The sequence below is a fragment of the Penicillium concentricum genome (assembly GCF_028827145.1).
Source record: "Penicillium concentricum strain IBT 3081 chromosome Unknown utg000002l_segment0_segment0, whole genome shotgun sequence".
Taxonomy (NCBI): domain Eukaryota; kingdom Fungi; phylum Ascomycota; class Eurotiomycetes; order Eurotiales; family Aspergillaceae; genus Penicillium; species Penicillium concentricum.
In genome coordinates this window covers 3,538,346-3,562,689 of record NW_026622755.1, presented here as the reverse complement: position 1 = coordinate 3,562,689, position 24,344 = coordinate 3,538,346, and the positions used below count along the sequence as shown (strand labels likewise).

The 24,344-nt window shown below is 47.5% G+C and overlaps 10 protein-coding genes across 10 annotated transcripts; 6 read left to right on the top strand and 4 right to left on the bottom strand.

Annotated features, from left to right (window-relative positions):
* Positions 1-624: 624 nt before the first annotated feature.
* N7517_004965 (Taurine catabolism dioxygenase TauD/TfdA) lies at positions 625-1,791 on the bottom strand (the record flags this gene model as incomplete). Its single annotated transcript, XM_056722695.1, has 1 exon — positions 625-1,791. The coding sequence occupies one exon, from the start codon at positions 1,789-1,791 to the stop codon at positions 625-627; it is 1,167 nt and encodes a 388-aa protein (XP_056578945.1).
* A 512-nt stretch (positions 1,792-2,303) lies between these two features.
* N7517_004964 (Major facilitator superfamily domain general substrate transporter) lies at positions 2,304-3,557 on the top strand (the record flags this gene model as incomplete). Its single annotated transcript, XM_056722694.1, has 1 exon — positions 2,304-3,557. The coding sequence occupies one exon, from the start codon at positions 2,304-2,306 to the stop codon at positions 3,555-3,557; it is 1,254 nt and encodes a 417-aa protein (XP_056578944.1).
* A 765-nt stretch (positions 3,558-4,322) lies between these two features.
* On the top strand, positions 4,323-5,695 carry N7517_004963 (acyl-CoA dehydrogenase family protein; the record flags this gene model as incomplete). Its single annotated transcript, XM_056722693.1, has 2 exons — positions 4,323-4,644; positions 4,698-5,695. The coding sequence occupies 2 exons, from the start codon at positions 4,323-4,325 to the stop codon at positions 5,693-5,695; spliced, it is 1,320 nt and encodes a 439-aa protein (XP_056578943.1).
* Positions 5,696-6,148: 453 nt separating this feature from the next.
* N7517_004962 (uncharacterized protein) lies at positions 6,149-6,331 on the top strand (the record flags this gene model as incomplete). The annotated part of the gene is made up of 1 exon (XM_056722692.1): positions 6,149-6,331. The coding sequence occupies one exon, from the start codon at positions 6,149-6,151 to the stop codon at positions 6,329-6,331; it is 183 nt and encodes a 60-aa protein (XP_056578942.1).
* An 804-nt stretch (positions 6,332-7,135) lies between these two features.
* On the top strand, positions 7,136-9,067 carry ilv3 (dihydroxy-acid dehydratase ILV3; the record flags this gene model as incomplete). Its single annotated transcript, XM_056722691.1, has 3 exons — positions 7,136-7,200; positions 7,253-8,646; positions 8,700-9,067. 3 exons carry the CDS (start codon positions 7,136-7,138, stop codon positions 9,065-9,067), a joined length of 1,827 nt encoding a protein of 608 aa, XP_056578941.1.
* Positions 9,068-11,151: 2,084 nt separating this feature from the next.
* On the bottom strand, positions 11,152-12,711 carry N7517_004960 (uncharacterized protein; the record flags this gene model as incomplete). The annotated part of the gene is made up of 1 exon (XM_056722690.1): positions 11,152-12,711. One exon carries the CDS (start codon positions 12,709-12,711, stop codon positions 11,152-11,154), a length of 1,560 nt encoding a protein of 519 aa, XP_056578940.1.
* Positions 12,712-13,629: 918 nt separating this feature from the next.
* Positions 13,630-14,886, bottom strand: N7517_004959 (cupredoxin domain-containing protein; the record flags this gene model as incomplete). Its single annotated transcript, XM_056722689.1, has 4 exons — positions 13,630-14,217; positions 14,272-14,340; positions 14,408-14,443; positions 14,515-14,886. The coding sequence occupies 4 exons, from the start codon at positions 14,884-14,886 to the stop codon at positions 13,630-13,632; spliced, it is 1,065 nt and encodes a 354-aa protein (XP_056578939.1).
* Positions 14,887-18,438: 3,552 nt separating this feature from the next.
* N7517_004958 (uncharacterized protein) lies at positions 18,439-20,008 on the top strand (the record flags this gene model as incomplete). Its single annotated transcript, XM_056722688.1, has 7 exons — positions 18,439-18,534; positions 18,587-18,719; positions 18,769-18,953; positions 19,004-19,040; positions 19,099-19,166; positions 19,214-19,596; positions 19,654-20,008. 7 exons carry the CDS (start codon positions 18,439-18,441, stop codon positions 20,006-20,008), a joined length of 1,257 nt encoding a protein of 418 aa, XP_056578938.1.
* Positions 20,009-20,643: 635 nt separating this feature from the next.
* On the top strand, positions 20,644-20,901 carry N7517_004957 (uncharacterized protein; the record flags this gene model as incomplete). Its single annotated transcript, XM_056722687.1, has 1 exon — positions 20,644-20,901. The coding sequence occupies one exon, from the start codon at positions 20,644-20,646 to the stop codon at positions 20,899-20,901; it is 258 nt and encodes an 85-aa protein (XP_056578937.1).
* A 254-nt stretch (positions 20,902-21,155) lies between these two features.
* On the bottom strand, positions 21,156-23,167 carry N7517_004956 (GMC family oxidoreductase; the record flags this gene model as incomplete). The annotated part of the gene is made up of 4 exons (XM_056722686.1): positions 21,156-21,568; positions 21,620-22,625; positions 22,677-22,856; positions 22,910-23,167. 4 exons carry the CDS (start codon positions 23,165-23,167, stop codon positions 21,156-21,158), a joined length of 1,857 nt encoding a protein of 618 aa, XP_056578936.1.
* Positions 23,168-24,344: the final 1,177 nt, after the last annotated feature.

Here is a 24,344-nt window from a genome sequence, read left to right as displayed (position 1 = left end):
CTTTCTGTTAGTTAGCATCTCCATTGAGTATGAGTAACAGGTGATATCAAGCTAAATTCTCGCGGTTATTTCCAGATCACATCTAGCCACGAAGAGCAATCATGTTAGAGCGCATAGTGATTTATCAATGGCAGCATCAATTCTTTCACGCGTTGAGTTTCTACACGGAGGTCCTCTCTTGCGTACGTACACTCTCTTGTTATACTATTGGAAGATGTTGGTGAGCTTGGTGAAGTCTGGTTTGGCAGAATTCTGTAAATTACCCCCATAACTGCGTGAAATATAATTTTGCAAAGGCATTTCGTAGAACTAGAGCTGTGCGTTGCCCCCTTTCCGGACTGCCTTAGGAACAGCCCCACTATTTACTTGGCTGATGTCGCCATTCTGGGCGTGATGATAAACTTGATACTTTCCGAAAGTAGGAGCTTGGATTGAAAAGAGGAGATTTAACCGACTTGATATTGGCTACAGCTTGGTTTATACCGGATATGAAGGAACAAAAGATGCATGACTTGGGGAACTAACACAAGGAGAGCAGATATGGATTGATAAACATGACCCCAATCAGACGGTCTCTGGATCGTGTAAATCGACCAGTACTGCGTTCCCCTCCAAGAAAGTGGTTCAATCGAGTGCTTGAACAACTTGGGCCCAATCCCCAAATCCGTACGGCCCCGGAACGCTTTCACCATCGAATAGACTTGCCATGATTACTCGATCAGATTGCCCCCCTTGCCACGGTTCTCTTCCATGTTGAGCAATGATGTTATCATAAACTAACACATCACCTTCCTGCCAACGATGCAGAACCCGAATCTCATCGGTAATCTTCGCCAGGTGTGCAAGATACTTGTCAGGAATAGGCGTTCCGTCCCCAAATAGTTGTTGCGTGACCTTCTTGCGCGCTTCGACGTCAAACTGTGTACGTTTCCAATAGGCTGCCAGCCCAGTGAAAAGAGTCGGCAGGTTCGTACCGGGCTGCGTTCGAATGACAGGTAGCCGGTGGGTCAAGACAAGACCATCATCAGTCCACTCCCATGTCGTATGCTCTCCTCTACCGTAGCGGGCAATCTGAGCCTCAATCTTGCGGCGTTTTGTCTCTTCATCGTCGCCGTCTTGAACTTCTTTGCCAAAGGCCTGCTTTAGTGTGGATCCCCCTTCATACTGCTTCTCCACTTGGTAGGTCACTTTGCTTAGAACTCCTTTCTCCGCTAGCTCAGCGATAAACTCTGGGATTTCTTGCTGTGCGCGGTTGAACAGTTCCAATGAAGAAGAGATTGGTGATTCCCCGCCCTGGGACGGTGCATGATGTCCATAGAAAAAGATATACTCAGGCGCATGCGGTACTTGCGGCGACTCGTTATGGCTGTATATCAGGACCTCCTTGGGCGCTTCGTTGGCGGGCGCAACATTTGGCGCAAGAAGTGGTCTATCGACTACAATGCCGATAATCTCATGGGGCTTGTAGCCAAACGCATGCGCGAATTTGCTGAAGTCTTCAGCGTTATGGATGGGTAAATCGCGGAATAGCAGGGTTCCATGCCTTGCGAGCTTCTTGGTCAAAATGCCGTCTTTCTCTTGGAGAGTCTTGATCGTCTCGACGACAGCATCGAGAGTTGCCTTGGCGTCGGCCTTGGCGGGTCGCAACGCAAGTGGGATAACTGTGTTCTTGGGATGCGGAGGTCCAAGAATACGTTGGTTGGAAGTTGGAAGGTCAAAGGATTCAAATGCAACGACAGAGTCCTCCAACTGGAGATTGCCGATTTGCAGCTCTTGGGTAGTTGTTGCCATTTTGTGATCAAGCTAAATATGAATGTGATTGAGGTACAGTTCAAGCGCATGCCGTACATTTGTAGTTAAATGCACGACCCCTCACAAATGCCGAAATGCCGGCGTATTATTGGATAGCCTTGAAATGATTCGTGATACAAGACACCTTTCAAGCCCATTATGGTCTCATAATCAATTGCCGAGCGATAGCGCGATTATGCCATGCGCTTAGAGTGTTACGTGCTTGTCTGGTCGTCCCCACAGGGTATACGAGGTGTCTTCAGTTATATAAAATAAACTTACTCGGTCCTGTATAGCAGGGATTACATCTGCAGTGATTCCATCATCTGCACTCCCACACAATAATAATGTCGACACCGTCGGTGAATTCCGAGGCCAAAGCCAATATATCTACGACTGTGGAGAGCCAAGATGAACACCCACCACCTCGTCCCAGATTCTTTTATAGTACACTTTTTCAAATCCTGGTCGTAGGATTATGTGCATTCTGCGCGCCAGGAATATGGAGCGCAATGAATGGTTTGGGAGTGGGCGGATCCCAGAGCCCAGATTTGGTCAACACGGCCAACGCGTTACTATACGCCTTGATGACAGTGACCTGTTTCGCTGGTCCACTCGTCACCAATGCGATCGGCTTTCGCTGGACCCTGACATTGGGGTCACTTGGATACCCACTCTACGCAGCGGGCTTGTATTTGAACAATCGAACTGGCGCAACATGGCTTGTGTATGTCGGTTGTGTCACTTGCGGCATCAGCGCCGGTTTCTTTTGGAGTGTTGAGGGTGCCGTCGCCACAGGGTACCCCGAGCAACACAAGCGTGGCCGCTACATTGCAACCTGGTTCACGTTCCGTAATTTTGGCAATATCATTGGTGGTACGGTCTCTTTGGGGATAAACCACAGCGTCAACCACCGCGGCCAGGTTGGGTACCAGACGTATCTCGCTTTCATTGCCATCCAATGTCTTGGACTGGTCATTGGGCCTCTCCTGTCAAACCCAGAGAAAGTGCAAAGAGACGATGGAACGCGTATCGAGGCCCCCCGCGGTATCCACTGGCGTGACGAGCTCCGCGCGATGTGGCGACTGGCAAGGAGTAGATCGATCTTGCTCCTTGTCCCGCTGTTCTGGTATTTCGGGTGGATCCAGGCATACCCTGGCACATATCTTGCGACCTATTTCACTGTTCGCGCTCGCGCACTCGGAAGCTTCATGTCCGCGGTTGTGGGAACGCTGGCGACTTGGTTGGGTGGATCGTTAGTGGATCTGCCTTGGTTGAAGAATCGGAAGCACAGAGCAGTTGTCACATTCATCGTGATTGCACTCATGAACAGTGCGACCTGGATCTGGGCGGTCATCATTCAGAACGAGTACCGACATACCAACCCTGTGTTGGACTGGGGCGATCAGAGCTCCTTCGGTCGTGGCTTTGGCCTGTATCTCTTTGAACGCATCAGTCTGGGCTTGGTCGAGAACTATATATACTGGTGTATCGGAAATCTCTCGGACTCCCCTGGCGATCAAATTCGATACAGTTCATTGCTTCGAGGTATCGAAACGGCTGCAGTTGCGGTTGGATTTGGCGTTCAGGCTGTGCCGACAGTGTTGATTGCAACGGCGAGTATTAATCTCGGCCTTTGGTTCATCGCCTTGCCTTTCAGTTATTATGCCACTCTTCAAGTCGTTCGAAAGTTCGAATTATTAGATAAAGGAAAGCAGAGTCCGGATGGAAGCGATAGAGTGGCCGAACAGGTGGCTGAACGATAAACGCTACCGTTTCAAGCTTGACCTGAGTGGTTTTTGTACCTACGTCCAAAATATAAATACATCTGACGGTTTGAATAATCTACCATATCCTGAACTATTTTTGAGCTTGTCATCATCAAGGTAGGGCTTAGTTGGGGTAAATTGTAAAGGTTGGTCTCTCTGTTCTTCTATACACCGAAGTAGACCTCCGCAAAGCCCACAAAGCCCACTAAGCCCAAAACCCAAAACCCAAAACCCAAAGCCCAACCCGCCCCAACCCACTAATGGGCTGGGTTTTGGGCCCGGTCATTAAGCGCACCGATGGGCCCTGGGCCCGGGGTAAGGGCCTATTGGACGTTAGTGGGGGCCCAATAGGCCCTAAACAATACAAACATTCCAAAAAAACAGAAGTTTACTTAGAAAGTAGTTAGAACCTTGGGATATAGCGGTTAACAAGACGCCGGTTTGTAAGCGCTAACACCCCCTTAATAGGCTACGATGGGGGCCTTATGGGCCCTCACGAATGGGCTTTGCGGAGGTCTACGTCACCGAAGTGTGTTCAAGGCATTCACTTCGGCCACTTGAATTTTCGTTGTGATTAATGAGCGAAATCTCAAAATGGGAAGAATATATCCTACAAGATGCAAATCTCGTCATTTAACCGAGGCCCAAGACGCAGTAGATTGAGAATGCCAAGACAGCGAGTCGGCTATATGCGAATCGCTTAGATGGTATATATTCGACACGACTAGGAAGCTTGTCCAAAACATGAACCATAATTGCAACATGTATCGGTTACAAATCCAACGCGCTCTGCGATCACAACGGCCTGCGCTTTTGCGTGGTCCATGTCGGACAGGGATGTCCCCTCAAGGTCGCGCGGCCTTCTCCACCTCTGAGCGGCGCGACATTATGGGAATGGCCGGCTTTACGGAAGAGCAGCTTACAGTCCGTGAAGCGATCTCGCATATATGTTCCAAATTTCCGAATACATATTGGCAGGAGCGTGATCAACAAGAAAAAGATCCAAAGGAATTCCATGCTGCATTGGCTAAGGATGGATGGCTTGGAATTGCTTTGCCCGAATCGCTTGGAGGTGCTGGTTTAGGTATAGTTACCGGACTAAAGATGATTTATTCTGATCGCTAACTTTGCTTTCAGGTATATCCGAGGCCACAATGATGATGCAGACCATTACACAATCTGGCGCAGGTATGGCAGGTGCTCAGGCTATTCATGCCAATGTCTATGCCACACAGCCATTGGCCAAGTTTGGCACCAAGGAACAGCTAGAAACTACCATTCCAAATATTATCAACGGCACATGGCGCACATGCTTTGGTGTCACCGAGCCAAACACTGGCCTTGAGACTCTTAAGCTCACTACCTTGGCTAGCAAAACTGCTGACGGATATTCGGTCACTGGCCAGAAGATCTGGATTACCTGTGCGCAAGTGGCATCAAAGATGATCCTTCTAGCCCGAACCACTCCTCTTGAAGAAGTCAAGAAGACCAGTGAGGGTCTCTCCTTGTTTTGCATCGATATCGACCGTGAAAACCCTGGTTTGGATCTGCGCAAGATCAAGAAGATGGGTGGATGCGCTGTGGATGCCAACGAAGTCTTCTTTGATAATTATAATATTCCTGCAAACACGTTAATTGGAAAGGAGAACCAAGGATTCAAGATTATCCTCCACGGTATGAACGCAGAGCGATGTCTTCTGGCCGGTGAGGCACTTGGTCTTGGCTATGCCGCTCTGGAAAAGGCCTCGCAGTACGCCAAGGACCGAGTTGTCTTTGGACGGCCAATTGGTCAGAATCAGGGTGTGGCGCATCCGTTGGCGGACGCATTCATGAAGCTGGAGGCGGCGAAGCTAGCTACCTACCACGCTGCACGTCTCTATGACGCCAACGATGGATCGGTGCCTTTCCATGAAATTGGTGTCGCGTGCAACAGTGCCAAGTATTTGGCTGCAGAGGCGGCTTTCTCGGCGTGCGAGCGGGCAGTTCTGGCGCATGGTGGTATGGGATATGCGGTTGAGTATGATGTCGAACGATATATGCGAGAATGTTTCGTACCTCGCATTGCACCTGTGAGTCGGGAGATGATCCTGAATTATGTGAGCGAGAAGGTGCTTGATTTACCTAGAAGTTACTAGGTATTCTCTGTCCAATAAATGAGCATAAATCCAAACGTATTTTGCTGTTAAGTGTTGATTGAGACTGGGAAGATGGAATGCCCAGAGTCCAGTATTTTCCATAATAGTAGATACTAGATACCGAAATTCAAGACGACCACACTGTTGATTCCACCTGCGAGTTTTATACCTCCATCTTTTACCCCTGCCCTTTCCGTTCCTTCTCCATTCCCTCTCAGGTTTTTCTTACTTCCATCGTTCTTTCCTTCTTTTACCTTTGCTTTCTTCCTTTCCCTTTCCTTATATTTCATCAATGCCTTTATTGACTTCTTTCTTGATCTAAGCCTTCATTGCTTGAATATCACCTGGGTATGCGCCACATATAATGACTGAGAACCCACTTATTGCTAATCACTCCATTAGTTGTGGCCATGGATATTGGTCCGCAAAGCCTTTCAAATGACATTGACGACAATGCCTATGCCATCGGAACGGGCACAGATATATGCTGAACCTTGGGCAAGGCAGGCCAAGGACTTGGGCTCGGTCACGGTGAAAGAAGACGACTACTTCAAGACATCACACTCCGATTCATGGTCAACCGCCCGGGTGTTAGGGGACCAACAGTTCGTCACCTGCATGGTTTGCGGGGAATAACCACGCACCACAACTTCTGGTCCAATGCTCGTCATATGGAGGTGGCTTTGACCCAAAAAGTTGGGAACCTAGCACACCATCCCTGTGTTCCCTGCTTGCATCGATTGGGTCCTTTTTCCCACTGTGTCGTGGAAGATGGCATTCCCAGCTTTGAGTGTTGCACCAGTTGATACTGGGAAGATGACCCCGAGCAACGAGTTCTTCATGCCCCTTACAGTACCAGCCTTCGCCATAGCCTTAGTCTGAACACCATCAATCCACACCAACGATCAGTGCTATCCACAATGTATACCGAAACGGCTGTGGCCGATGTCAAATGTAAAGGTATCTTGTGGAAAAAATATCATTGAGAACCACCTGGATAGAGATATATTGATATCTCAGAAAACGTCATCGCGCCCTTTACTGCAAATATATAAGGTGTTAGCCTTAGTGTTAGCGTTCTTATTGGCATAATCCGGACCTAGGATCTACTAATGAGGCAAGGCCGACATCGGCGCCTCGTCAACTATAATCTTTAATTTGCCCAATGCTCCGGTCCATATAGAAGACGCATAAAGGCAGCTATCGATGCATCCCGAGAGGCTCCTGATATGAACAAAAAAATAAATGTGCGTCACTAACAAGCTGACAACGAGGCGCACCCAATTGGCGGGGAGGGTTCACCCTTCTCCGGTTTCATTCTCGGACCGGCAGACCCACTTTGTTGAGCTTCCGCCTTTTATTTCCTGTCCCCCTCTCTTCTCCAGACTTTCACTTTAATTGCTGTATCTGGGTGTGATTTTTACATATCATACTCTCATTATGCTTCCCCAAACTCGGGCACGCGTGCCCGCTGCTCTGCGGAGCTTGTCCCGGTCTAACCCTACGTGAGTTGATTCAATTGTCAATTGTTTCTCCGGCTAACTTCTCTCTTCCTAGTCGGGCTCTCTCAACCACACTCCCTCGCTTCCAGAATGTTGACAAGGCCCTCAACAAGGTCTCCCGTACCATCACCCAGCCCAAGTCACAGGGTGCTTCTCAGGCAATGCTGTACGCAGTCGGCTTGAAAGAGGCGGACATGAACAAGGCCCAGGTCGGAATTTCGTCAGTGTGGTTCAACGGCAACCCTTGCAACATGCATTTGCTTGACCTCAACAACAAGGTCCGCCAGGGTGTCCAAGATCAGGACTTGATTGGCTTCCAGTTCAACACCGTCGGTGTCAGTGATGCAATTAGTATGGGTACCCCCGGTATGCGTTACTCTCTGCAGAGTCGTGATCTTATTGCCGATTCCGTCGAGACCGTGATGGGTGGACAATGGTACGATGCCAACATCAGTATTCCTGGCTGTGACAAGAACATGCCCGGTGTTTTGATGGCCATGGGCCGTATCAACCGCCCCAGTCTGATGGTCTACGGTGGAAGCATCAAGCCCGGCTGCGCTGCTACCCAGAACAACGCCGATATCGATATTGTTTCTGCTTTCCAGGCCTACGGTCAATTCCTTACCAAGGAGATCACCGAGCCCCAGCGCTTTGACGTCATCCGCCACGCCTGCCCCGGCGAGGGAGCTTGTGGTGGTATGTACACTGCCAACACCATGGCTTCCGCCATTGAGACCATGGGTATGACCCTTCCCGGTTCATCTTCCAACCCCGCCAACTCCCAGGCCAAGTACGTTGAGTGTCTAGCGGCTGGCGGTGCTATCAAGAGGCTGCTCGCCGAGGACATTCGCCCTCGCGACATTCTTACCCGCCAGGCCTTTGAGAACGCCATGGTTGTTGTCAACATCACCGGTGGCTCCACCAACGCTGTGCTGCACTTGATTGCCATCGCTGACTCAGTCGGCATCAAGCTCACCATTGATGACTTCCAGACCGTGTCCGACCGCATTCCCTTCCTGGCTGATCTCAAGCCCTCTGGCAAGTACGTCATGGCCGATCTCCACAATATTGGTGGTACCCCGGCCCTTCTGAAGCTCCTCCTCAAGGAGGGTCTTATTGATGGCTCTGGTATCACCGTTACTGGTGAGACTATGGCTCAGAACTTGGAGAAACTCCCTGGCTTCCCTGAGGACCAGAAGATCATCCGTCCCTTCTCCAACCCTATCAAGAAGACCGGTCACATTCAGATCCTCCGTGGTTCTCTCGCCCCTGGTGGCAGTGTCGGCAAGATTACCGGTAAGGAGGGTATGACCTTCACCGGAAAGGCCCGCGTGTTCGATGGCGAGGATAACTTCATCGCCGCTCTGGAGCGTGATGAAATCAAGAAGGACGAGAAGACTGTTGTTGTCATTCGCTACTGCGGTCCTAAGGGTGGCCCTGGGATGCCTGGTATGTGCAATGAATCCAAGTAATCGCTGACCATAATGCTAACATTATTATAGAAATGCTCAAGCCCTCTGGTGCCATCATGGGTGCTGGTCTCGGCAAATCCTGCGCGCTCATCACCGATGGTCGTTTCTCCGGTGGTTCCCACGGTTTCTTGATCGGTCACATTGTCCCTGAGGCTGCCGTCGGTGGTCCCATCGGTCTTGTCAACGACGGTGATATTATCACCATCGATGCTGAGAAGCGCATCCTTGATGTCGAACTCACTGACGCCGAGTTTGCCGATCGCAAACAGAAATGGGAAGCCCGCAAGGCTGCTGGCGAGCTCCCTGAGACTGGTCTTACCATGCGTGGTACCCTGGGCAAATATGCCAGAAATGTCCAGGATGCCAGCTTGGGTTGTATCACTGATGCTGTAGAGTAAATCTTTCCTTGGTTTTCTTTTTTTTTTATCTCGGGCCCTGTATGGAACACAAAAAGCGATTCCCCGTTTTGGAGCCTGTCGTATATATGATATCATTTTGAATAATATTTTCTTCCTTGTTCAATTCGTTACCCTTTGGTGATTTTCATTTCGTTTTGGTTTAGTCTTATCACATCTTGGCCTCTCTGGGTGCATTACTACAGACGATTATATGTCTCCGTCACAAGATCTTAACGTATTAGTTATTTTATGCAGCCGAGCGCTAATCTCTGATTGAACTAGACCAATACCTTACAGGAACAGCTGCGTGTTGATTTAAATAACATTTGATATCCTTTCCTAGCCCCGGAAAGACCAAAGTTGATCTCCTTACTATTTAGGTGCTCTTTTAGTCCATATCTAATACCGAAAATCAATTACAGGACACAAGGTGGTACTCATCACTTCACAACACTTGCATACATGTGGGTAGGTTCCTCTCGTTGGCTGTGTTCTTTCGGACTTCAGATGATGACGCATAATAAATAGGATTTTGGCAATGTAGTGTATCCCATCACCCCTCCCTGGCAAGGTGAGATCACAAATCCATCCATTCTTAGGTCCCGATCTTCGGAAATCACCCGACGGTATCAAAGCACCACCTTAATGAGGCTTCTACTTCATTACGAGCTCTAGCCCGTCAGACAGCAAGGATGCGCCTGTGACGCCCTCAATTCCTCGTTACCAGCTTTCGGCCAAACCATCACCCTGCCAAGATCGGAGACAATATCATACGGATCGTGCATAATTCACCTCTCGATTTTCATTGCTCCCTCCCACGGCCCTCTTTTCTTTGGCATATCTGGCCGAGTCCGAAGATTGTCCGTAGGATCCAGGGTCCATCCCCACCGTGATCCTCTTCCTCCTTCTCGGCCACACCATCGTGAACCCATGAGTGTTATCGCCGAGACCTCGCATTATCGAATGCTATCAAAAATAAGCACTCGACCTTAGTTGATCACTCCTTCCCATGATGACTTACCGAGAGGTTTTTCAATGACTGGATGCAATCCCTCATTTGTACTTTGATAGCATCGAAGGAGAGTCTGGAAGGATGATTCTCGGGTAACCAGTCCATCTTCGGTAGTATGAAAGAAATTCAGAAAACCCCGTGAACTTGAGAGAATCGCGCAGACAGATTCGAGAACGTGGAACTGTCCCAAGCCAAAATCAATAGCATTACGGATCGTCTTAGATTTAAATAGAAAAGCGGAGGATAATAAAAAGTCACATAGACACAAGATTCTATCTAGAATCGATATCCTTCTATTATTGAGGTTGTGTATATTAATCGCAGTGACCCCAAATAGAGAGGCTCCATAGAATAACTGACTGGCTCGCAGTGTTCTGAAGACGATGCATTATATCCACTAGTTCTTACCACATGAGCCTTTGATATCCATTTTATATTAAGACAACATACTATATCCCAACAAAACAAAATAGCCAGCCAGTAAATCCTGTCGGCCCATAATCTTACCATACAATGCTCCAACAAAGCTCGAGCATCGAGCCCGGTGGCTGAATCAGGTGTCCTTAGTTCAAAATATATCTATACTAGTGTCCATTAGACTCTGCGTAAGCCCTATGGGAGGGAGATAGAAATCTTCCAACGCCAGTGCTAGGGCTACTTCCGATCTTATGCAGCCCGCACATCATGGTGATCTATGTTTAGGCTACTCATATAGGCCAACCGTATAGAGCTCGGCCTACCGTCATACCCATCACCAACACATCTGTAATGCATATTGGCGCTCCTATTTTGGTGACTTTCTATTTTTGTGAACGACTTCAAATTCATTACGGTCAAGATGTTTTAGCTAACCATGATGAGAAGCTTCACGTGCTAAACCCTCACACGAACCACGCATTTCTCGGATTTAATACTACTATCAAAAGGTGCTCAGCTACACGTGAGATTTCAAAGCACGGGAAGAAGAGCACCACTTGTTAACTTGCCTCTATAGTATATCCGACTATGCGGCGAGGAATGGCCCAGATTTATTAATAGACACGATGGCTGTCACCGTCCATCGTCCACTTCTTCAATCAAACCCACCGACGTGTGCTTGTCGTCGCTCCTCAATAGCGAGACGATTGATCATTCTCTCTATTCTCTCGAGAGATTGAAGGTCCTTTTCAGTAGCCCAAGGCTGATGTACTAAGTATCGGATGGACGTCTGTATCCCAATGACCGCATCCATAGCAGGAGGTATGAGTTGCTCCGACGGGATAGCCACAATTGCGTCATCTAGGTCCTGGGGAGTAGGTTCAACATCAACGATAAACCCGGCGACATTTGAGGCACCCTCGAAATCCTCGTCCACGGGATGAGTGAAGTTCTCAAGGCTGGTGACCGGTCGGCCATCAGGGTTGTTTCGTGTGACGGTCTCGTAGAGAGTTGTGAGATCCGGTGATTTTGGGGCAGTGATGAACTCAATTTGAGGGTCTAGAAGACTGCTCTTCCGGAACGCTCTGTAGATAATGGCGTTTGCCATATCGTGACGCCAGCTTCGGGTTGCCCAAGATATAGTGTGATAAAGACTCATCATGTGGACTGGGTTTTGGGGCGATTCCATACCCGCCACAATGTACGCTAGCCATTGCCTGCGATAGTAGTGTTTGAGAGTGTGGGAAATTCCCAAGTTGATCGGCTGTTGCTGATTCGCACTGGGAGTTTGAGCGGGAAATAGTTGAACGTGAACATTGGGAGGCGGCGGCATAGCCTCGATGGCAGCTTGGTGGTCTGGATGATTGTCCAGCAGAAGCAAAACTCTGCGCTCACCTACATGATTGTAGAAGAAGAGCAACCATTCTTCCATGATCGATTGAGTTAGCCAGGCTTGCCTATGATATCGCCAATGGCAGTCCATGGCTTTGAGGTTCACCTTGCGAAGTGCCTCTGGCGTATGGGTATGTCCGATGACCCAAAGGGGTAACCGGTCTGATCCAGTGCTGTTTGTACAGAGCATGAGACAGATGCGGGAGTTTTCCCTGTTTGTTATCAATTGGTCCTGGACAGGCGAAGCGCCGAACGGAGGCTTTCGCCAGAAAAGACCGGTCTCGTCCATATTGTAGATATCGTCTTCTGGGAATTCACCACATAGCGTTTTCAGGGCTTTCAATTCCTTGCGACCTGTTTGCAGTGGGGGTTGAGACACGCCATCTTGCTGATCATGGACTTGAGTGGCATATCGTTTCTTGAATCTGTTCAGCCACCCATTACTAAAGTGAGGAAGTGGCAGTGTCTGGTATTCTGGAATTTGATTCCAGATTTCGCGCGCTTTGGTAATAATAGCATCGGCCGTAGGTGTTGGGCCTTCCTGTCTTGCGAGCCATTCATAAAGTGGTGTCTCCAGGAGGGGCCATTGTGGTGCCAATTGACGTCTAAAGGTAGTTGCCGGACCGGCATCAAGGTGGCCGAACCTTTTGGATAGGATTGTGGAGATGGTCGATTGGGAGAGGCTTCGTCCATAAGTTCGTTCAAACCAAGCAGAACATTGGGATTGCGATGGACGGGGACTTTGACTTTGTGCCCAAACTCGAAGAGCTTGTTTATGCGTCCCCGAGATTCCCAAAGACTGACGTTTTGATGGGGTCGACATGATATGCAATTCACTTGGGAGATAAATTCTCGCATGGGAAGTCGGGTAATCAATACCGTAATTACAACCGATCTCAATTCGTATATTATCAAGTCTACCGCCTTCAACGTGCTCGTAACGACGTTTTGTTCAGTTTTAATACAATTATCGTCAATTCCGCGCATGTCGATATTCCACTGAACACCTACAGCTCATTCTCTAAGGATATCCCTCTATCCAATGGTGACAGGATTTTTATCATCAACCTTGTGATATCTGTGCGGTTCCGAGAATATATGTAAAACGACAGTTCGATCTCCAGAACAAGATGGAAGCCAACCGATGATGTGCAGAGTGAAAATCGCCATTGGTGCTGGCAAAACACAGACACGAAGTTCCAAGTTTGGAAACAACCTGTTGCAAGACACAGCTACTTACACAGTGTCCTACGATCTGGCAATGCTTAGCGTTGCGACAAAGAAGAACCTTAACGATCCCACTGCTGGCCATGTTTCATCGTTCCTCGCTTTGTTTACTAGGGTGCCTAATGTGCCAGTTCATGTGCCCCCTCTCAATTATGGTTCTTCAGGAACCCTCCATATCACAGTCCAATGCCTCTTAACATCGCCCTTGTGCCGATAGTTTGTTTCCCCGCTACGAGGCCGAGAAATACGGGAGATCTGCGTATGTGAAGGATCAGGGTGTTCAGGTTCCCCGTCCAGGAACTGAAATATTAACAAATCAAAATAAATCAAAACAACAGACGAAAGATTACAGGTCTCAATATACATATATAGAAAAGCAGATCCATTCACGCATGGAAGGAAAATAATCGAGCGCCAACACCACATCTCCCCCCAAGGTATAAATGACTGACCCTCACCGAGGCCCGCCTCGACTCGACCCACCCCATCTGAATCTCCAACTTTTGACAGCTATTCAGAACCGATTTCCTGGAGTGCTCCCTGGTGCCTCCCAGATAATTGGATGACCCTCCAGCTCTGTAGCGATCGCGCTTGCACGGGTACGTGGAATAGGCTCATTCCAGCTCCAGTGGCCCTGCTGCGTCGACGGCGAACCAGGACCCGAGTGAACTCCCACTCCAGGTGATAATGTACGTACAGTCGGATCTGGACTCGAGACGGCGGTCATGTCGATAGGGCCTGATTTGTGGGTAGGAACAGAACTTCCAACTTCGCTTTTCCCGTTGTCACCATTGTTGAACAGGGCCCAGCGTGCGGTACGTTCGGTACGTCCATCTTCCGAGGACATCCACCGAGAGTATACGCGGTTGCGACCGAGAACGAAGAACAATGCCACCAATACGCCGACGAAGACCACGGCTGCAACGGCGATACCTGCAATAGCCCCCGTGCTGAGCCCGTGCTTATCATCGCCGCTTTTGTCGTCACCGCTGGAACTGCTACCCCCGCCGTCTCCTTCGGCGGGCATGGGCTGGCCTGGGACTAGCATGTAAGGGTACTTCAGAGCTTTTGCGTATTGCGTTTCCCATGACTGGGATACGTTCTGTGGGTTTACCAGTCAGCCTAAATTCATGCCGAGGGAAACTGAGATTCATACCCCGTTGATGGCTCCGACCATTCCATTCTTTGTGCATGAATCTATTGCAGTGCAATAGAAGAATATGGGCTATATCAAACAATCGTTAGCCTTAGTCCAAGGTTGCGGGCATGTTTTTTTTTAGCTAAATACATACGTCGGTATTATTGACTCGCAAAGACCATGTTGGAGGCTACATTGCATATATTAGCCACATTGCTTCGATGAACCTACTACTGTGGAATTCGAAGGTACTATACTCACGGGTCCAACGAGTTGTCCTTCAAGCAGGTTGAAATCTGCAAAGGCTCCGGAATAAAAGATGTCCCCGCTTGCTGGTACACAAGGAGCGCCATAATCTGCTTTTACGACAGAATGGTTCGTTGGGTAAAATTCAAAGACGACAATGTCGCCCACATTGGCCTTAATATCGGGTGGATCAAACTGATGTGGATTTGACTTGGGTCCCACCTGGATCGTATGGGTCGCGATACCGGTCGAGGAGGATGTTGTTGAAGTTGGTGTCGTTGATGCTACATTAGATGTGGCAGTTGCAGTTCTGGAGGAGTCGGCAGCCACTATCGTGGTTGCCAAAGCCAGCCATGCCAGTGGCCGGACTAGTTGGCTCACAAACATCATGTACAGGGGAGGGTTGACGATTCGCCAACACAATATGCACACCGCAATCTGATAATTTGGAATTTTGCACGGAGGAAAATGGGGACGAGGGTGAGAAAAGAAGACTAGGTTAGAAAACAAAGAATTTCAAATTTCAAATTTCAAAGCCAGGTCTTGGACAGGGCTGGGTATCAGAAATGTTCTTTTTGGACGGAACAGTACAATGGAGCTTTGATGGGTTCGATAGGAAAGGTCTCATAGTGGTCACTAGGTTGGTATATCAACTTCCTAATTAGTTATGTATATTTCTAGCGTGGATGCAAAGGGGAGTTCTAGTAATGATGCAGCCAGCGGTTTACTATTTTACCAGATGCGAATGTTTCCATATCTTCTCATTCTTCTCGTAACTACGTAAAAAAAATGCACTGCCCTCTTCAGCTCGGATATGAAAGTACGAAATTTCCATGGATCTACCATGGACTTACATGGTATTGGGTAGGATTATGGGATATGGATGTCAGAAAAGCCAAGCCTGGGTCCGCTGGCCCCTCGAGCCCCTCAAGGCCCCCCATCGGGCTTTGTTCCATAAAAAGACCTTTGTGTGCCTCGGATTTATTTTTTGTTTTTGCCTTCGAGCAAAGAATCTGAAACGTGAAACGTTTCTGCGATCGGAAGCTTAATATGATCTAGATGTGAAGATCTCAGATCAAAACTCCTGTACGGAGGACTCCCTAGAGTCCCTACCTCGAGGACTTTGTACCATTTAATCTATTCTAACCCTCCGAGCACATGTTAGCTTATCAGTACTGTGCTCGAACAAGTCTAAGCATTGTCTATATAGGGCTAGCCTATATTGTGAGGCTGCGAGACTGCCACGATTTCATGCCAAGACATCACATGGCAGTTCGGAACTGACATGATTCGAGGGCTTATCAGCTCAATGCCAAGGATTTCTTTTCAAGCTTCCAATCTTAGCCCCTTTGTCTCGGCATTAAATGCCAGATTCGTTTCTTGTTAAGTCCGAATTCGGTGTCCAAATGTACAAAGTGTCCTGGACTACGGAGGGTACTCCGTAGATTGATACTGTACCGAACCGTTAGACACAGTTTCGGTGAATTCTCTAGTTAGGGACATACCGAATTTAAGCAGTTCCTCAAAATCCGGACATTATCTTCTTTGCTCTCTACTACGCTGTCAAGTGGCTGTGCTAGGTGCATCACCGCCTCTTTATCCCCGCATTTAATGTCGCTTTTCGAAAGAGACGAATTCTAATTAGCGCGCGTCACAATCACCTATCGAATGGAATTGGGGGCTAGCCTTGATTCCGTTTAATTGTAAAATGCGACTTGCATATGAATCGGCCCCATAGAGGTTGCATAATAACCGGACTACCGTCCAAAGATGGCATACCGCTTCAGCCCCAAAGCCCGCACTTTCTCACCTGGACATACTAAATCCGGTTTCCTTGGTCAAATATGTGCGGTAATAAAGGCAAAGATGAAGGGCTGAGCTCCCTACAGGGCAATCATTAAGGTTACCCTTCCCCTTCATACACTGATGAGACAGCTTGCTGGCCGGCCTCCTTCCGATGTCTACTCCAACTTTCTTCTCTTTGATCATGTACAATTCCATGCTCCATATAAATATGACCACCAGCGACTACACAATTTTGAGGGGGACACAAGAGGCACTACCACTTTGTATATATATGTGTGTGTGGAACGAACGCTGCCCCGCCGTTCCTCCTTCGGATAGTCGCATCGGCGAAGCCAATATAACAAAGACCCGGACCATGCTTGGCATAACAATGGTTAACTGGTCAACCCGCTCTATTAATCTAATGATTGATGAAAGACCATAGTGACGTTATTTTGATAAACACTCGTTAACCAAAGTTCGATTAGAATAATACGAATGTAGGCGAAAAACCATGTATACTAGAAGTATGATCTCGGAACTGTAGACCATGGAATACAGAAGGTATAATATATCACAATCTGAATCCAGCAACTAGGATCATAGCGGTTAACAGAGATTGCATAGTTGACTAAGTGTTCAATGGTCGTCGCCTGCATGTTTAGGCGAGCTTGCAACGGCCTATTGGCACTGGAACGTATCGTACATAGTTAGGAACTCTACATTTCAATATATAGACCTGTCAGAAAGGTGAGGTGGAATCATTGGATACTCTCCTTCCACCACCTCGAGGCACGCGATCGTGATAGTTGGAACATTATAGCGTTGCTTTGAAAGAATATATGTACACACTTAACTTGACTAGCCTACGCTCGAGTTAGAAATGTTGATCTTTAAATATGAACAGTCTCTGTAGGAAAGTCCATCTCACAAATTTTGGGGCTCAACGGTCGGGGATCTCCGTGATCGCCCATATGCCACGGCCACCGAGTCAAGCGCAATAAAACTTGGCACCGCAGATCGTCTTGTTTAGGGCCCCAGCTCCTCTGACACATGGTTGACCGTGAATCTGCACATTCTCTTTGCTTTCTCTTCATATCCAAGAAAACTAATTGAAATGTGCACTTCCCGGGAAATCAATCACATTAACATCATTAAATCCTGATCCTGTACTCCCTACGGAGTACTCCACAGTTGATTTCATTTACAAAGAATAATGGTCCTTAGCAGATTATGCTTCTCGTCTGAGAAATGAAGTACATATAAAGCAATCAATCGATTGATTCTTAATCTAGCCTAGTTAAATATTGATAGCATCTCCCTTTGTTTAATGCATTCCTAAAAATTAGGTGACCTCCGGCCGTGCGTCTCGCTTATCAAACAACCAACACTGGACCTCGAGCAGCTGGCATATATAACTTTCATTTAGCAACATCGGAAAGTGAAGTATTCTAGATATGGGAGTACTCTATACGAATATTGCTAACCTTTTGGCCATAAATCATTCACACATGAACGCGGCCGGAGGATCAGGGGTATGCTCAGTTGAAGACATATTCAAGGTACAAAGCAGTCGAAAAATGTAGGAAAAAATAGAACTTGTACTATAGGGGACTAGCGCTATATGCAGAGTAGCTCAGGTGATTCAACAGAGGCATGGATCTTGGGGGATCAGAGCACTTAAGATGGGATCATCCCAGAATTATGTGGCTGAGGTGGATTAGCCGCCGTGCTTTGTACTATCTTGATCCCATAATAAAGGAAACCTGTATTAAAAGGTACGTGCCAAGGATGGACTGGACCTAATCAGAATTAGCCCCTATGACAGTAGTGAAATCGCTGATAGTTTCTACCGTAGCAATATCAGGCCTCGTTTCACTTGAACCACCTAGGCAACTCTTAAGCGGAGAATTGCCTTATTTTAGGTCCAATAATGATTCGGTTGCTTCTATTTCCTATCAAGATCTATAGATGCTGTCATACGAAAATAAGCTTAAGGTGCGAGGCCCTCGGGAGTGTCCGCGCTCACTCGGCTCCATCCATGTCCAATTTGGAACAAAGGAACGAGATATCAACAAAACCCGCCTCTATCCTGGAGAGAACTCTCCCTCTTAATTGCCCCCGAGATTGCTCTTGACCACGTTTGTTGCCATCATGAGGGTTTATTTGTTCTTTTTCGCTGTTTTGGCTCTGCTTATAGTGGGCATTCATGCGGCAGAGTCAGATAGGGTTCTTTTCCCTTCCTGTGCAGTACGTACATATCCCAGCAAAACTGTGTTCAATACTAACTACAATGCGTTAGATTACCTGTGACAGGACATTGTTCTCCAATTGCTCATTAAGCAACGATACATCATGTTTCTGTGCAAGTAGCTCTGGTCCCACAGCCCTGTTGGATTGCGTTCAAACCAACTGCACAACGAAGGAATTATTCAGTGCGTCTCGATCCTGATTGGTATACAAAGCCTACTCTGACCATCCTAGCTTCGAGACGTCTGTATGAGAAAGAATGTCATATAGCACCACTCAAAGGCCCTCCTGTGGTCGACGCCGCCACTCTAATCCCTCTTATTCTTGCGTCGTTTTTCTTCCTTATAAGAATGATTGCCAAGTGCAGCGGCCTTGCCGGCGGATGGGGATTGGATGATTATACAATAATCGTTTCATATGTTAGTGTCAGTGTTTGATGTTCCCTCGTCCGGTATTAACAGCCTCGCAGGCCTTGGGAGTCGCCATATACGTTTGTTATGTTTACTGTAAGCCAGGAGTCCCAGTGTTTTGATTTCATAACGAACAAGCACTAAAAGAAATCAGCTATCCTCAATGGCTTCGGCCAAAATATCTGGGACATCCCTTTTCCCACAATCACCAGGTTTTACCAGGTTCTTGCCCTCTCTCCGAGCCCTCAGTTCTGGTCTAACAAGAGCAGTATTTTCAAGGTCTTGCTGTGATGTATAAGGTTCAGATTTCTCTCGCAAAGATCTCTGTGTGCCTCTTCCTACTCCGCATCTTTAGATCACGGACATTCCGCACCTTGGCATATGCGCTCATCGGTATCAACGCCGCCATCGGTATCTCTTGGGCCTTTGTGGATTCCCTCCGCTGCTTGCCGGTACGCCTAACATGGACCGGCTGGATGAACGAGGAACCCGCTCAGTGCATCGATTTCATCAGCTCGATTCTCGTCAACTGTCTGGTGAACATCATTGTTGACTTTATATTAATCATAATTCCGGTGTATGAGGTGATCAAATTGCAGTTGCCTTTACAAAAGAAGCTATCTGTGGGGCTGATGTTTATTGTGGGCTCTGTGTATGCACTCGCTAAGCTGGTCCTTTCTTATTTACGTGTTACTAACCAATGTCACAGTCTCTTAATCATTGCGATAATCCGAGTCGTCGTCTTCTGGAACAACCGCTGGGGCGCCAATCAGACTTTCGGTCTATATCCCGTTACTCACTGGACGGTCATTGAATCTCAGATTGCTGTTATGTGTGCTTGCCTGCCTGCATTCAGAGCTATTATCGTTCAATGGTTCCCACGGTTCCTGGGAGGAACGACGTCCCGAACGAATCCAAGTCGCACGGCTGATGATTCTAACAACATATCCAGGGCGAGCGGCAAGATCAACAAGTCTATTACCTACTCGGTGAATTATGAGGCTCGATTGGCAACGCATAGTGACGTGGAGTTGCCGGATGTTGATTCGAAACAGGGGCCATGATGGATGGACTTGCATTTCTACTTCTTGTTCCATAATTTACAAGAGTAGACGACCGCGTATGTGGCCTTTCGATGTCTTATTCGTGGTCTCTGTTAGAATCTGCGATTAAGTGGATGAGATGATGAAGATGATACACAATACATTATATTGTGGACCGTCTGAAGACCGTGAAGAAGGAAGGAGTCAGGGAGACTGTAGGAGTCTATTAATACAGGAAGGTCGGGTGACTATGGGAGATATTGAACAATCTTTTTTCTTAGTGTCAGAGATTCTGTTTACAACATAGATGTCTTTAAGATAGTTAGGTAGACGGTAGAGAAAGGAGGAAACGAAAGCATACTTTGTGCAAGAGGAATTTTTTTTCCTTGTAGTGAGGTCTGATTTCCTACAGTACATAAACTTCTTTGCAACATAAAATGATATCATACTAAAATTTGCTCTACATATATTCATAACAGGTAGCCTGTGACTTCAGATTTCCCCCTATGAAAATAGACCATCTTCAGGCGTAGGAAATGGCATGTCATTCAGCCAAGTCCCAACAAATACATCCATATTATTCGAATTTATAGCTCATCTACACATTCGATGGCGTCAGCTGGGTGTGCTACCTGTGCCGGAGGAAATTCGATTCAATGACCGCTTTGAATGGGCATCTGAACTCGCCAGTCCCTAAGGGGAAAATATATCACTGTCTCAACAAGGGTGGCTGTGATGAGGAGTTCATCTCGCTTGGCGGTTTGTTCACTCACCTGGAGAGTGAGTCGTGTGGATATATCCGGCTCGGAGATGTTCCAAAGATCCACCGGCAACTTAACGACGCTATTCTGAATCAAGAGATGATCACTGGACGCTGGAATCTGATCGATAAAGACAATGATTGTCTTACTTGATTTCGGCAATGTTCGAATGTTTAATGAAGGGGGCTCCCATATGGGGTGTTGAGCTGATATGATCAAAGAAGGGTCTATATCATGCTATTTGTATCGACTCAATATCCAATTTATATTTGTTTGATTGACATTCCCAATTTCTCACGATCTAGCGTTTACCTGTTCATATATTTGACCCTCCGGGTGTATTTCGAAAGGATATGATGGAACACACGAAAAATACTCATAGTTACAACCCCGGAATGTGGTTGGTCCTACTCACTTCCAGGAAACTCCCAGTCTTCCTTGATCAAATCGGCTGCCTTCTCTGCCACGGCATATACAGTCGCTTGGATGTTACCACTAATGTTATTTGGGAAGATCGACGCGTCCACCACTCGAAGGCCTTCTACTCCTTTCACCCGTAGACGAGTGTCTAGCGCTTGACCCAATGCAACTGTACCACATAGGTGGTAGCTGGAATTGACAAAATCATGCGCTGCTTCCTTGGCCCGATCGAGGATTTGCAAGTTGACTTTTGGGTGAGGGAACGCCCTGCTCCTGATTGAGTCTTGAAGGTGCTCTGATCGACCGACTTTGTCTGCCCAGCGAAGAGCAGCCGCGAGAATAGTGGCATCTGCTTCATCACCGAGCCAGTTTGGATCGATAACTGGCGGACATGCAGGATCTGGTTGAAGGTTAATTCTCGTCCTGCTCGGGCATGTCTCTCGGGACTTACCATCACATTCAACATGAACGTGTCCACGCGCGACTGGGTACTGTACCCCAACGACAAATGTTACTCCTCTCCCTTGACAGTTGGGGCTTAGAGAAAATAGCTCTCCTTGATGTCTCGAGTCTCTTTTTGGGTTCGTCATGGCTGGCACAAGACCTATCTGCAGATTGGCAGATTTCTCGTCCTGCAGATTCTCAATAACGTACGTCAGTTGCTTCGAATTAAACGCACTTGTAGGTTTAATCTCTTTGATATGTTGAATAAGCGCTGTCAATTCGGCTTCAGACATGATGCTCTTCGCCGAAAGAAACGCCATGATACCGGGAGCATTAGTGAGAGGCCCGTCTTTAGTCACCTCATATTCTTTGATGGCGCTGTGCATGGCTTCAGGGACTAGCCTAAAAACGTCCGCTGTAATGACATCTGGCTCAACATTCCAGGTGACGAATGAGATAGCATGGTCCTGAAGGTTGGACCCGATAGCGACATTTTCTACCTTGCAGGGGATTCCGGCTGCTTCAAGGACGACTGGATCACCAATGCCAGACAGTTCTAGGACATGGGGAGAGAATATTGCACCGGCGCACATTATTACCTCTCGCGCAACCGTGATCTGATAGTCGTGCTCGCTGTGAGTAATGCTAATACCAGTCGCCCGATTATTCTCGTCGAGTATCACTTTGTTGACAAGAGTCTCGCATAGAACTTTCAAATTCGAGCGATTGTGATTGGGCTTGTAGTATGCTCCTGCAGCATAGCTTCGCTTCCCTTTATCAGGCCCCGTTCTGTTCACAGTTGCCATGCCGTGATAGAACCCCATATGATCGCCGGACCAGGGATCGACCGGCTTTTCAGTAACACCCAACACGTCTTCGCATGCCTTGACAAAGGCATGCTCAATGGGCAATACCCCGTCATTGAAACTCGTGTGGATCGGACCTTGGGTACCGTGAAATTCACCAAGGGACTTTATCGATCGGTCCAGGTCTGCCTCAGCAGGCTCGAATGTCTATTCGCTGGTCAACTTTGCTGCAAATCAAGAACCCTGGAAACCACTGACCTGATGCTTGCGCATGTATTGTTGCATAGCCTTCGCGGACCATCCATCATCTCCAACAAGTGCAGCCCAATCGTCATAGTCCTTGGATGACCCACGGACATAGCACGTGGCGTTCATACCACTTGAACCTCCCAACAATCTGCCACGTGGAACATGGTGAACATTGTCATGGTTTCCTTTCTTCGAACTTGTTAGTACATCGGCCTAACTGTCAATCCGATTTACATGCTTACCTGTGGCGCGCTATAAATGCACCAATCATACTCCGGGTTCTCGATCATCGCACCAAATCCTGCGGGGATATCAACGACAGGATCTCCAAGTCGGCATTTTCCCGCCTCTATCAAACCGACTGTAACCTGCGCATTTTCACTCAACCGTGCGGCAACAGCACATCCAGCGGTTCCACCACCGCAGATTATGTAGTCGAAGGAAGTATCCAAGAACTCCTCGATGGAGCAAGTAGAGCGCTGAGTATCGTCTTTTGTCATGGCTAAGATTTTGGGTTGATGAGCCGAGCACAATCTTGTTGTCGGAGAAAATCTCACCTGGGAGGGAAGAGGAGAAGCAGAATATATAGAGCTTGACGTGGCAGGGAAGGGAGATCTAATATATCTTTTACGGTTGCTCACATGCACAGACCTGGCATCGCCAGCACATGTTTCACTGCATACGAAGTACAGCTTGGCTAAATGCTGAGTTGGGATTTTGAGGGATAAACTCTTGAATTCTAGCTAACTATGACTACCTATTCAAAAGACTTAAAGATTGCGATGCCATGAATCAAATAGCAGCAAGGATAATTTTCGTGCCCGTAGAGACCATCTAGGATCTCATGGCCGGCAAACTCTTTCAAAAGACCTCACCGCTTCTTCTCGTATAAACCATGCTATCGTCATTTCAAGCCTCTTTGGGTATGCGTGGTTCTCGGTTATTGTGACTTGCACGTGAGGTATCTCAACAGCTTATTTGCTTTTTGAAGTTGAGCGCTTTTATGTAGTTGGATCACTTCGAATAGCAAATTACGATTGACGCACCAGCGTTTACAACAAAAAGCAATGTTGGTAGCTTCAAGTCCTCCGAATCCCGAAAATATTGTCAATCTGCTTTAAGGTGACCTCTCCGAATGCTCATTCACTTCACGAGGAATGTGTCATTTCAATTGGTGGAAATTGTCGGGAAGTAGAACATGGTCTTGTCTCAATCAAAGCTTCGGTGTAGACTTCTTGTATATATTCATATTCTTCCGGTTTCATAAATTCATATTAGCTTATGAACGCGAACCACGACCTCGGACGACAACCCGAAGAGGAAGGTATTGGGGAGTTGGAACCTGTGACCGGGCCGTTCAACTACAGACATAGGGCCCAAGAAATTACAAGTGTTGGTGACTATAGTTCAAATAAATATAATTTGCATAGAATCGGAGCTTCATTTCCCCTCGAGCAATTTAACTGTAGCCCTCATTTAGGCTTTTGACTGATCCTACCCACTATATACATGTATCACAGTGTGCATCGTAGCTTGTCTATCGTGTATCGTTACTATTATGATAAGAAACAAGATATCTGTTCTGAAGAATTGCAATCTATGCCAACTAATTCGCAGCTGACTCGGATTGCTAGGATAAAAGCCCTAAGTTGAAGTGCGAATGCGGCCTGTATATAG